We start from the raw sequence: 13802 nt of genomic DNA, 5'->3' as shown, positions 1-13802 counted from the left end.
TCAATGTAAAGAGGAGCCTGGTAGCACACTTCATTTTCCATAATATTAGTGCCCTGTTACAGTAAAATGCTAACATTTAAGGTATTTTTCTTTGTACATGGCCAGGTTTGTTCTTGTCTAAATTCAGTTGTCACCACTGTAATCAAATTATGAATTTTTTTTTGCAGGTGCTAGTGTCAATCCAGTCTTTGATACTCGTAGCGGAGCCTTATTTTAATGAACCTGGTTATGAGAGGTCGAGGGGAACACCCAGTGGCACCCAGAGTTCCAGAGAGTATGATGGAAATATAAGACAAGCAACTGTAAAATGGGCCATGCTTGAACAAATAAGAAATCCCTCGCCATGCTTTAAAGAGGTATGTTTCATTTAAATTTGTGGATATGCAATAATCTACTGCTGATGTTTGAAGTTTTAGATATTGAGAGTCCACTTAAGAAAAAAGTTTCAAATGGGAGCTTCTCAGTATAATGCATGTTGATCTAAAGATCATTTCCATCTCAAGCAGATATTTACCTTCAATATGATACATCATTTTATAATTGGAAAGGATAAGGGAATGGGGAATAAGTTACAAGTCTATTTAAAGTTCATTCTACATAGTGGATCATAACTTTACCACAAGCCATCTCCGCTCAATGGATCCGCTGAGATCTGCAATTTTTATTTGATGTAGGATTACTGCATTATACTGTAAATCAACTTGGAATCTTGGGGTATATCAGAAAAGATATTTGTCCATCATTTCTGGTTTGTTTGTCAGTTACCTTAGGTCTGCCCTTTCTGTTGAGATAAATCCTTTTGTAAGCATTCTGTGAAAAAGACAAGATTGTAGCATTCAGGAGTATAGAGATTTCCAAGAGTGGTTAGATGTCAGCATGCAGTTCTGCCCTGATGATTGAGCTCCAGCTGTTGCACTGGCAGATGAAGTTGACTATACTGACATTATTGATGTCTGCCCTGAGTTGGAAGCCAGAGTCAACTCTGACCATATCATCATGCACAGTGCCACTGATGTCCAAGCAATCCTTGCTCTATTCACAGTTCTGCTCAGTGCACTGCTTTCTTGTTCATCAGTTTATTCAATTCCCTGTTCTCTTAAAAGCAGTGAGAACCTAGATTCCCCATGCAGTCAAGTGAATTTGGGGGAAAAACAAGTTTAAGCCCGAAAAATGTTCCTTTTGTTTGTGGAGAACATGTCTTTGAATCTGAATGCATGTTGCTTCTATCAAATGTAAATAATCCATTTCAAAGTTTGCTTGTATTAAACTGGATGTTCGAGTAACTATGTAAACCCAAGATTGTTCAGAAAATGCTGCCCATATGTGGAGGCATGTGCTACACCAGGCATTTTGTTCTGGATTTTGCAAGCATTTGCTGATTGATGTACTCTATGCAGTCTCTTATGAGGAAGTGAAGTAATGTGCTTTTTGATTCGATTGGCCAATTGCTGAAACGTATGGCCTACATATCTGACATTACACAGGCATTGATGTTCACATTTGATGTTGAATTGTTTGAACGGAGAGCAGCATTTTTTGAGCTAAAAATCTACTGGACTTTCCACTGCGGCAGACCTACCTTTACCAGTTAGTATTTGCATTTGGATTCATATAGGTCCATTTCACTTGCGATAGGTTTCGCCTTGTCAGCAATAAGATAAATAGGGCCCTAGAAATTTGCTCACTGTGCAAGATTGATTCAGTAATAAAAACATATCAAAGCTATCCTGATCAGATCGTTGTTTGCTGTGAGTTGCTCCAACTCCCATATGGGTGAAAAGCTGATACCTTTGGATCAGATAACCCTGGAAAGGCAAAGTAGCTCAAATATTTGAACAATAGGTTAGACAGGCATTATGCTATTACTATGCAATGCCTGTAGCAGTGGTATTTTATACTAATATTGTTGTCAGATATTCAGACAAAAGAGCATTCTTCTACCACACTCTTGAGTTGTGTTTGAATTTCAGTACCAAAGTGATGTCTGATAATATACCATATATCTCTGTGATTGGTTAATAAATTCAAACGGTGTCTCTCTCTCTTCATAACATGCAGAGTACAGACTGTTTCCAGCTCACACTTGCAAAACCCAAAGCCAAATGCCAGCTGTTAGATGTTATTTCATGATTGAGCAGCACTTGTTGGAAAATCTTGAGTGTATTACTTCCCAAATTAACAAGAGGTTGAAGAATATCAGTTAAGCTGGTAACGCAGCTCAGTTATACTTGCTTGGAGCAAACTACATTCTTACGCAGGAATCCCATTTTCAGCAAACAAAAAGAATATGTTTAAACCTTGTGACTTTTTTGAGTTGCCCAGGAGCTCATGGAATCTATGGTTCCCTATTGTATTTTTTATGGCAATATCTCAGCCAATCAGGGTTGACCTGCTTAATGACCTGCACCTTTTTCTCCTTTAATATAAATCGTCATAATATTAGAACTTTGAAACAAATGCAATAATTCCAATGAATGCCAGAAGAAAAGCTTCTGCATCACTTGTTTTCCTTTAGGAATATTATAGGCAATTGTACATTCCAGAAGGATCTCCTACAGTTTTCATGTGCTGTCCAGGATACAGAATTTGGACATTAATTTTGTTAAATTGGATCTGCTTACATTTTTATTTGTAAGGGCATGGACAGTGATGAAGTTTCATAATAGCAATGTACTGACTATTATTGGAGCATTGAGATTGAACACACATTGCTGTAAGATCTAGAATATTGGTCTTGGAAAATGTCAGTACTTATCAGTTGTCCTGCTAAAGATAAAAAAAATTAAAAACTGGTTGTCATGCATGATATTGTACCAAAGTGATAAATCTGTGGGTGTGTGCTTAATTACATCCCACAAAAAGCTTTGTAGAGAAGATGGTGGAAAAGGCCATTTCTGTATTAGGTTTTCTTAATTGTCTTTTTAAACTAGTGACTTTCTTGCTAGTGGGAGTGTAACTAGTGCTTTTTGAAGGCGTTTATCTTCTTTCCTGTTAACATGCTAAGCTTACTGAGTGCCTGCTCCAAGAATATTGGAAGTTGGAATATTGTGTCAGTGGTATGAATAGAGTGGAAAGTATGAGGCTTTTTCCCGAGTGGAGGTTCAAGTTTGGGGGGTGGGTGGGTGAGTGGGAAGGGATGTTTAAAAGAGATGTGCGAGGCCCTTTTTTCATACAAAGGGTGGTGAGTGCCTGGAAAGCGTTGCCAGAGGTGATGCTGGAAGCAAACATAATAGCAGCTTTCAAGAAGCACCTGGACGAGTACATGAATAGGAGGGGAATAGAGGGATAGAGATCCTGTGGTGAAGACAGTTATAGTATAGAAGAGCAAAATGCGGCAGCGCAGGCTCAGAGGGCCGAAGGCCTGATGCTGCACTATGGTTCCTTGTATAGTCATTTAACTCTTCTGAAAATGTGTTGCTGGTCAAAGCACAGCAGACCAGGCAGCATCTCTTGAAGAGGGCTTATGCTCGAAACGTCCTCTCTCATTCCTGATGAAGGGCTTATGCTCGAAACGTCTATCACCCTCACCTTGACCTCCTTCCACCTATCCCACCTCCATCGCCCCTCCCCCAAGTCCCTCCTCCCTACCTTTTATCTTAGCCTGCTTGGCTACTCTCTCTCATTCCTGATGAAGGGCTTATGCTCGAAACGTCGAATTCCCTATTCCTGAGATGCTGCCTAACCTGCTGTGCTTTGACCAGCAACACATTTTCAGCTGTGATCTCCAGCATCTGCAGACCTCATTTTTTACTCATTTAACTCTTCCTCATGCTTTGCACTCTTGTTCAGATACTGGGCAAAGAAGTTAACCAACTACTTATTGAAAGCATGCAGGAAATAGGAATTTGTTATTCCAACATTAATTCCAGTCACTTCTAGCAAGGTCTAACTCTATGGCTGTTTTGGTAGATTCCCTGCCTTGAGTTTACACCTGTCTGTATTGAATGCCATAAGGTAGCATACTGCAACATCATGACAGTGATTGATTTAACATTTGATACACCTAGTCAATTGAATTCCTGATCATTGAGGAACAGGTGTTTCTAGCAAATACCAGTAGCATCTGTAAAGGGTGAGTGTTTAGAGAACTTGTTTTTGCCTCTGCCATCATTGTATACTTTCAAATGGCTACCACTAACTAACTTTGCAGGAAACCTGAGACAACTTTGCTTCAGTCTGTAGTTCACCGAATTGGACAGCCTATGGAAATTCAGGTTTGCTTTCTATATAAGTTGTAATCTTTGAAGGTTTCGTAGATCTTGTGTATATCATACAAAAGAATTTTAAAAGTTGTTTTCAAATCTGCAAGATGCTGAACCACGTAGAACATTGAAGATCTGTTTCTTTGTATATTTATTTATGAGGGAATCCTTTAATTGGAGTCAGTTAATGTGGAAGAAGAGGTACAAGGCTCAAATAGAAAATTAAAGAAGGATAGACAAAAGTGTGAGTTTTGAATTGAATGTATTGAAGGATGGGGTGTCTGCAAATCAGCAAATGGTAAATGTTTGAAAGATTTTAAGGAGATGGTAGTTGACATCAAACTGCCCTCTGAGACAACACCACAGTAAAAAATAAGCTTGTTTTTAATGAGAAATTGCATAGTAGTTGGGATCAGCAGGCCAGGGAGCTAAGCACCAAATAGAAGGTGGTGTGATGTCGTCCAAAACCTGTACACCAAGTAGGCAAAAGCCCAGAATGTGATCAATGTTCACTATTTGTCTGGATGAGTGCAGCTCTAACAACACTCAGGCTGGACACCAGGACAAAGCAGCCCACTTGATTGGCACCTTGTTTAGAAACATTCAGTCCCTTCATCATAGATACTCAGTAGCAACAGTGTGTACCATCTAAAAGATAAAGGGCTGAAATTCCCAAGATTCCTTTGACAGTTCCTTCTAAACCTATGACCACTACTATTTAGAGCAACAAAGGCAGCAGGTACATGGGAACACCACCACCTGCAAATTCCGCTCCAAGCCACTCCTCATCCTGACTTGGAAGTACATCGCCATTGCTTTAGTGTTGTTGGGTTGAAATCTGGAACTTCTTCGCTTGTGGCATTGTGGGCCTACCAACAACGAATGGGCTGGAGCAGTTTGAGAAGACAACTCGCCTACCGTCACCTCAAGGACCATTTGAGATGGGCAATAAATGACCAGTCAGCAAAGCCCATTTTCCTAAATGATTTTTAAATTGAAATTTCAGCACAATTTCTTTTGATCTAAATGCCATAGTTTTAAAACACAATACAATGTGTTGTAATGTACAATGGAACTTGCTAGAAGGAAGAGCATAATGGGATCTATGTTATTGAGGGGCTTGATGTAGAAAATAACAATGTGTAAATGCTAAGTACTTCTATTTGAGTCAGCATTTGGAATGAAAACTGACATTATTTAATTCAAATTGAACTTACCTGGACATTTTTTAATTGTATAGAAGCCTCCCATAGTTAATTTTTTCTAACTGTCTGACCCTCAAGTTAGTTACTGGAATGGACCAGGGAGTAGATTAGATTCCCTACAAGGTGGAAACAGACCATTTGGCCCAACAAATCCACACCGACCCTCGGAAGAGTAACCAACCCAGACCCATTTCCCTCTGACTAATACACCTAAAATTATGGGCAATTTAGCACGACCAATTCACCTAGCCTACACATCTTTGGATTGGATAGTGGGAGGAAACAGGAGCACCCGAAGGAAACCCACACGGGCACTGGGAGAATGTGCAAACTCCACAGACAGTGCCCGAGGCTGGAATTGAACCTGGGTTCCTGGTGCTGTGAGGCTGCAGTGCTAACCACTGAGCCACCATGATGTTGACTTGCATTTTGATTGTTCTATCCTTTCTATAGTAGAGGAAATATATAGATGTCCATCTCACCCTCCCTGTCTGCTCTGTGCATAATGCTGAAGTCTAGATTGTGTGGAGCTGAGGTAGGGGCCGATAGACACATTAGTGCTGTGTCTGAATGAACAACACTCAGGTGAGCCTAGTTATCAATTTCATTAAATTCCCTGAGCCTAACCAAAATAAATACCAGGAAAGTTGACGTTTCAGGCATAAGCTCTTCATCAGGAATGTGGGTGCCTGAAACATCAACTGTCCTGCTCCTCAGATGCTGCCTGATCTGCTGTGCTTTTCCAGCATCACACTCTCGACGTGGAAGAACTTGAGGCAACCTTCCAAAGGAAAAACAATTTAAAAAAAGGATTCCCAATGGGTGATGTGAAGTTTGGAAAACAGGAGGAAGAACACCTTCATTTTATGCTTGAGTACTTACTAGCCTCTCGGTCTCAATATTGAATTTTGTAACTTCTGAAATTGACTGCATGATGCCTGTTCTTAATTTTTTCTTGTGTTCGTGCTCTATCTGTATATCTCTCTCTCCGCTGCCTCCATTAAAAAAAGCATTTTTTTACCTCATTCATAAGATGAGGGCATTGCTGTCTAGGCCAGCATTTATTGCCCCTTGCTAACTGCTCAGAGGATAGATAAGAGCCAAGCACATTGCAGAGTCCTGTGTGGTCTAGACCATGAAGATGGCACTTTCCCTCCCTAAGTACATCATTGAACCAAATGGGTTTTCTTACAATCGGCAATGGATTCATGGTCATCAATGGTGTTCCAGATGCTTTTTATTGCTCTGGCATCATGGGTTTTGATCCTGGGTACCTGGGTCTCTGGATTGACAATCCAGCAAGAATACCAGTAGGTCATTGCATCACCTTGGTTGTGTCTTTTACTTTGCTTAGTTAGGACCCATTTTTCTCCTTTCACACCTTAATTTACACCCATTTTACGTCTTTTCTCTTTCGACATTACTAAGAATCTTTTGTCTTTTGCACTCTGCACTACCTGCCTCTTTCTGTTCCTCAACCTCTGTCAAAAGTATAAAGAAAGTTGTTTTTAACTCCTCGCAGTTCTGAAGAGACAGACAGGGTACTAAACTTCAGCACTGTTTCTCTCACCACAGATGCTGCCAGATTTGCTCAGTTTCTCCAGTGTTCTCTGTGTGTATTTCTGGAAAACAGACCTTGCATGTTAACCAAGCACTACGTGGTTATGATCATGTAAATTGTACAGCAGGTGCTGGAGTTAGCCACTCAACCCCTCAATATTCTCTACCATTCAGTAAGATCATAGCTGATCTGATTACCCCAACACCTTCTACCCTCTTTTTTTTTGATTTGTCCAAAATCTATGAACCTCTGTCTTTGCCTTAAAAATATTTAATGAATCTGCTTCCAGCACCTTTAAAGGAAGGGAGATTCAAAGACTCAGCACCCTCTATGAGAAATAGATTATCCTCATCTCTAAAGGGACAGGGCCCCTAAAAGGGCTTATCCTCTATGTCGAAGCCGTAGTTACAATTTAGATTAGATTTGATTCCCTACAGTGTGGAAACAGGCCCTTCGGCCCAACCAGTCCACACCGACCCTCTGAAAAGTAACCCACCCAGACCATTTCCCTCTGACTAATGCACCTAACGCTATGGGCAATTTAGCGTGGGCAACTTAGCGTGGCCAATTTACCTGACCTGCACATCTTTGTGACTGTGGGAGGAAACCGGAGCACCGAGAGGAAACCCACGCAGACACGGGGAGAATATGCAAACTCCAAACCACCAGACACCCGAGGCTGGAATTGAACCTGGGTCCCTGGTGCTGTGAGGCAGCAGTGCTAACCACTGGGCCACCATGCCACCCTATAAATTTGTGATGTCTTTGACAGATGAGGCACACCCTGAGCAAAACAGCTAGCAAGTTACTAGCGTGGTGACTTGCAATTTATGCTTTATTTTCTTGTTGATTTCAGTCTGAGAAAACACAAGGTCAAAGAAGAAAGCCAATAAATATCTGGGGAAAGAGCAAGTCAATAATCATTTGACAAAATTACCACCTATACATGAGCAACGTTCTGGTGTATTTCTAAAATTTAAAAAAACTCTGCTATTAGTAAGGAGCTTTTCAATATTAATTGGTATAGGGTGTAGTGTTAGTGTCACTGGACCAATAATCCAGAAGCTGAAACTAATGCTCTGGGTCAAGGGTTCAAATCCCATCACTGCTGCTGATGGAAATAACATTCAATTGAGAAATATTGGAATGTGAACAGTTTCACAGTCACCATTATTGAACCTGTCATTATTTTATAAAAAGCTATATTTAGGGAAGGAAATCTGCTGCCCTTACCTGGTCTCGCCTCTGCGTGACTCCAGATTGATGGCAGTGTTGTCAACCCTTGACTGCCCTCTAAAATGGCTGAGCAAACCACTCAATTAAGGAGCAATTTCAGACGGGCTACAATTGCTAGCAATGTCAATCTCTCATGGAATAAAAAATTTAAGAAGCAGTAAAGTTAATGTTGTTTTGGCACGTACTGAGATTGGGTGGTGCCGGTGAGTCAAAACTATTGCTTCATACATTGCAATTAATGGTAAAAGTAGGGATTGAATGTAGACGTGGGTTGACCCATACTGCAACTTGCAGAATCTCTCAGCCTTTGACTCTTTTCACTAATAACTGAGGGAAAAATCCTTCTGTTGGTTCTTTTGCAATCACTTCCTGATGACAACATTGGTATTTCAGATGGCAATGGTTACCCCTGTGGAGAGACTTTGGAGACTCGATTTGGCAGCGTATTCTGATTGATGTTGTGCCATAATATAAATCTTACTGTAATAGAAGGTGGATCTTCCAGTGCAAGTATCCTAGTGGAGGTTGCCTGGTAAATAGGAAAAAAACTCTGCAGCAGGTACACTGTGGTTAAATCAATGGGAATTCATGCACGTTTTCTGCTGATGATGACAAATGTACTTGAGGAACTGCCTTAATTGTCTCTTTTGAAGAAGTAACTTGGGTTGTTATATTCTGCTGCATTAGTTGCCAGTGTAAACTTGTAAGTGTACATCTTACCTTTTGTCTGAATCTTTTGGTTCTAGGTCATACACAAACATTTTTACTTGAAGAGAACAGAGGTCATGGCCCAGTGTGAAGAGTGGATTGCGGATATCCAGCAGTATAGCAGTGACAAGAGGGTCGGCAGAACCATGTCTCATCACGCAGCTGCTTTGAAGGTAGGGCTGAGAAAACAGATTACTTCCACTTAACAGGATTTAGCAAAGCATTTCCTCACTTATGTTCAGTGCACCATTTTGTTTTCTACTCATTCTTGGGATATGGGAATCTTCAACAAACACTTCCATATGGACTTCAGCAAGGCGTTTGACAAGGTTCCACATGGTAGATTGGTTAGCAAAGTTAGATTACATGGAATCCAGGGGAGCTAACCAATTGAATACAAAATTGGCTTGAAGATGGGAAGCAGAGGGTGATAGTGAAGGATTGCTTTTCAGACTGGACGCCTGTGACCATCTGTGGGAAAGATACTGTTAAACCTGAAAGGATTCAGAAAAGATTTACAAGGATGCTGCTGGGATTGCGAGGTTCGAACTGTAGAGAGAGGCTGAATAGGCTTGAGCTTTTTCCCATGGAGTGCTGGAGGCCACAGGGTGACCTATAGAAGTTTATAAAATCATAAGGGGCATGGATAGTTTGAATAGTCAAGGTCTTTTTCCCAGGGTAGGGGAGTCCAAAGCGAGAGGACAGGTTTAAGGTGAGAGGAAAAATTTAAAAGGGACCTTTAGGGGCAACTATTTCACGCAAGTATGCAAGTATGGAATGAGCTGCCCGAGGAAGTGGTAGAGGCAGGTAAAATTACAGCAATTAAAAGGAATTTGGATGGGTACATGAATAGAAGGGAATAGAGGGATATAGGCAAATGCTGGCAAATGGGACCAGATCGGTTTAGGATATCTGGTGGCATGGACGAGTTAGACCAAAGGTCTCTTTCCCTGTTGTATAACTCTTTGTTTCTTTGACTGTATCCAGGTCACCGTTTATTGTCCATCCCTAATTAGTCTTGAAAAATGACAGTCAGTTGCTGCCTTGAACTACTTCAGTCCATAGGTTAAGATTACACCTACAGTATTGTCATGATTATCAGATCTCCTTCAGTAGCACCTTCTGACTTTCTAGCTATCCAACTGTCACATTCTTTATAATTAATTTCTAGAGTTTTCTCTATTACAAGTGTGCAGTTCTGAGTTTGCTTTTTCCTCCTTTCTTAAATAGAAGCATTTACTACTTTGTAATCTGCAGGAACTATTCCAGAATGTACAGAATTCTGAAAGATGATCAGTGCATCTATTGTCTCTATAGCCACCTCTATCAACACTCTGGGAACATTCAGGATTTACCAATTTTCAGTCCCATTAATTTTCCCACTGCTTTTTTAGATTTAGATTACTGACAGTGTGGAAACAGGCCCTTCGGCCCAACAAGTCCACACCGACCCGCCGAAGTGCCACCCACCCATACCCCTACATTTACCCCTTACCTAATACTACGGGCAATTTAGCATGGCCAATTCACCTGACCCGCACATCTTTGGACTGTGGGAGGAAACCAGAGCACCGGAGGAAACCCACGCAGACACGGGGAGAACGTGCAAACTCCACACAGTCAGTCGCCTGAGTCGGGAATTGAACCCCGGTCTCAGGCGCTGTGAGGCAGCAGTGCTAACCACTGTGCCACTGTGCTGCCCACCGCTGCTACGTCTTCATTAACACTAATTCCTTTGTTTGTCGTTCTTGCTAGTCCCTTGGTTCTCTAGCACTTCTAGGAGGCTTTTTGTAATTCCCTCTAAAGATAGACACTATTTTTTTAAAAAATTCTTTGCTATTCCTTTCTTATTAAGATACATTGAAGCTTTTTGTAGTCGTCCTTTTTTTTATTTCCACCTGTTTACTTCAGTGTGCTATTCCCTTTTCCTCTTCAGTTTCTCGTTTCTCTTTGATTATATTTTAAAACACACCTGATGTTCTAGCTGCTGGTTTCTTTATGGCAACTTTATAAGCCATCTCCTTCTCCCTATTAAGATCAGTGTTGTTTTGTAGCAAGCCCACACTCTGAATGTACTATCCATGTAGCTCTCACCGTAGCAGATGTTCCACACGACTCGAGCAGTTGCTTAAGTTCTGAGACCTGGTACTCTACTTTCTGCAGATGGTGGCACGCCCTGAAACTTGGATGTCTAAGCCATGCAAAACATATACAACATCCCACATGCCACTGGATGCATTTCCATGTGACTGAGTTACCCTACCTCATTTTACAGACTGTTATAAACTGGAGACTGGAAAGTAGAATGTAGAATTTCTCACCAAATACTTGCTAATCACCTTCCCTTTTTAATTCTTGACATTACCTTTTGAACTCTGCCTGTGCCCTGCACCTGCCAGCCACAGTTTATGCCTGACGTATCTGTCAATCATGCCACAAACTAATTGGCTAATTCAGTATTTTCTTAATTTTGTTTTTTGCTTAATGCTTCTCTTCATTTTCACTTAAAACTGTACTTCAAACCTTAATGATACAATAAACCTTCCATCCTTTAACTATAAGGTGCCATATCAAAAGTTATTATCAAATAAAAGCGGGTAGGTTGGGGCTTAACTTACTAAAATGGATAAAGGATATGGCTGGCTAATAGAAGGTAAGGATGAATGGAGCCTTTTTTTTTTGAGTAGCTGCATCCTGAGATGTAGTGAATGGAGTTCTACCGAGATCAGTGCTGGGATCCTACTTTGCAGTCCTTAATGCTATGACCATATTGTCAAGTCGATTTGGGAACAGTGCTGGGAAATTGCTCAAGGTTTGCATTATTTGATTGGTGGTGGGTGTAGGATAAGACATATTGCACATTTAATTCTGAGGCTGTTCACTTGATTCAGCAGGTACTAATCATCACAGCATCTGTCCTGTAACACTTCTGATTGTTCATACAGTATGCAGCTTCAACAATAAAAATGCTACACTAAAAATTAATTGTGCTCGCTAAGCTGCAACTTTAGAGATTTGTGAATAAAAATTGCCCGGGTGAACTAGGAATAGAAGAAATCAGGGAAGTGTAATTGGCATTGGGTAAGGATAGGATAGGAAAGTAAACATAATAAGAGCAGGGAGGCAACGTGAACCTGTAGTGAGGGATTTCATGGTGAAGAGCAGTGTTGTGAACTGATAGGACAGGCGAAGGAGGAGGATTGCAGCTTGAGTGGCTAGGGAACTGATGGGTTGATTTTTTTTTAAAAGAATTGTAGAATTTACAAAGTTGGCAAGTTGGTTTAGCAACAGGAGACAACTAATGCATATCTATAATGCAACATAAATTCTCTTCAATTGGTTTCATAGTATTCCACATTGTCCTTGTGATCCTGATTATGATCGGTACTGATCTTTACTTAGCCTTCTGCTTCTTTCAAACGAATAAGGGGAATGGGCTACATTTTCGACTGAGCTGTCCTCATTTTATAAGTACGGTTTCAGAATTATATTAAACATTTGGTTTTTATGAGAAGAATGGTGTAGAGTGAATGTAAAACCCACGAAACAGACATCACATGCTAAGTGCTGTCTAATTATCTTTCAGCGCCATACTGCGCAGCTACGTGAAGAGTTGCTGAAGCTTCCCTGCCCTGAGGGTCTTGAGCCGGAGTGTGATGAGGCAGTGGAGAAAACTGAAGATGCTGCAACGGGTGAAACAGAACCTATATCAGAGGGCGAAGAAAAGCCCAGCAGCAGCAGAGACCACTCCCCTAATGATGTCAAATTATGATCTGCATTGCGTGGACTTGAAAGACTCGGCTTTGGAGCACAAGCCAAACTTTGTCAATATTTGTATGTAAGAAGCTAATTATGTAATAGGTAATAAAATTGAACTATGCTATGCCCTTAAAGGTAAAACCGTTTAAATCAATATGATCTTTTATTTACCTGTAAAAGAGTGTAAACTTTTTTGTGCTTTTATTTTTCAATTGTGACATAACCACTACATGGTATGTTTGAAACAAATTGTTCATGTATACACTGATGAGAAACGGATAAATCACTGATATAAGGGAAATACATTAGAATGTTTACCGAATGTTAATCTTTCAGATTTGACCATTAGAGGACAGTTGTAACCAGGAATATATTGTCATCCTTCTAGGTACTTCGCTTATTTAAAAATACAGATCTTAGGTTGATAGCCCCTACCCCATTCCCCTTCTCCATCTCTCCCTCCAAAACGATGTTTGGCCATATTCATTGCTCATAGTAAATTTCTACAAACTCCTGTAACTTCAATAAAAGATGAATGAACATGCTATACAGCTACGATTGATTACTGGTACGTTAACAGTACTGTTAATTACTGAATTCATGAACGTTTTTATGATGAGTCTTAAATACATTTTTAATAAATATAACTGCTTTGGTTCACATAAATGCATATTGGCCTCTGGCGTTATGAAACACTGCAAGAATCAAGTTTTATTACATTTGAATATATAGCCTTACACTAACAACTTGGGGGCAAATAATTGATTTTAGTTGTTTTGAGGCAATGGGTGCGTGTCGCTATTCTTTCAAGTGTGGTAGGATGTAGGTACAAGTGCACAGTTTCATGTGAAATTGAGCAGATTGTTCTGGGTGGTTCTTGTGCATTTTCTGCTGGCTGGCTTCAGACTTCCCAGAGGTCTGACAGACTTGGTTTTAAAGCTGGTTGATAAATGTCAGAGATGCTAAATAATGAAGTAGACTTTGTGCAGTTGTCATTGGTAGGCAGGTAAAAAGAATGCTAGTTATTGTAATAATACTTGGCCCATAAGTTTGAATGTATTGCTGCAAGTTAATTGTACTAGTACCTAACTATTGATCACTTGACACTATTTTGTCAACTATCAATTTATA

General features: G+C 40.4%; 1 protein-coding gene across 5 annotated transcripts in view; it reads left to right on the top strand.

Annotated features, from left to right (window-relative positions):
- Positions 1–13337, top strand: part of birc6 (baculoviral IAP repeat containing 6) — a 256486-nt gene extending 243149 nt beyond the window's left edge. For all 5 annotated transcript variants that reach the window (XM_060831329.1, XM_060831332.1, XM_060831330.1 and 2 more), the window contains 3 exons: positions 168–356; positions 8951–9085; positions 12499–13337. In XM_060831329.1, the coding sequence (XP_060687312.1) occupies positions 168–356; positions 8951–9085; positions 12499–12684 (510 nt within the window). In that variant the 3' untranslated portion in view covers positions 12685–13337. The remainder of the gene's footprint in view (positions 1–167; positions 357–8950; positions 9086–12498) is intronic.
- The last annotated feature ends 465 nt before the right edge of the window (positions 13338–13802 follow it).

This window comes from Hemiscyllium ocellatum, chromosome 10, assembly GCF_020745735.1.
Source record: "Hemiscyllium ocellatum isolate sHemOce1 chromosome 10, sHemOce1.pat.X.cur, whole genome shotgun sequence".
NCBI lineage: Eukaryota > Metazoa > Chordata > Chondrichthyes > Orectolobiformes > Hemiscylliidae > Hemiscyllium > Hemiscyllium ocellatum.
Note: the sequence above shows the minus strand (reverse complement) of the source record. Positions and strands in the feature narration are given on the sequence as shown.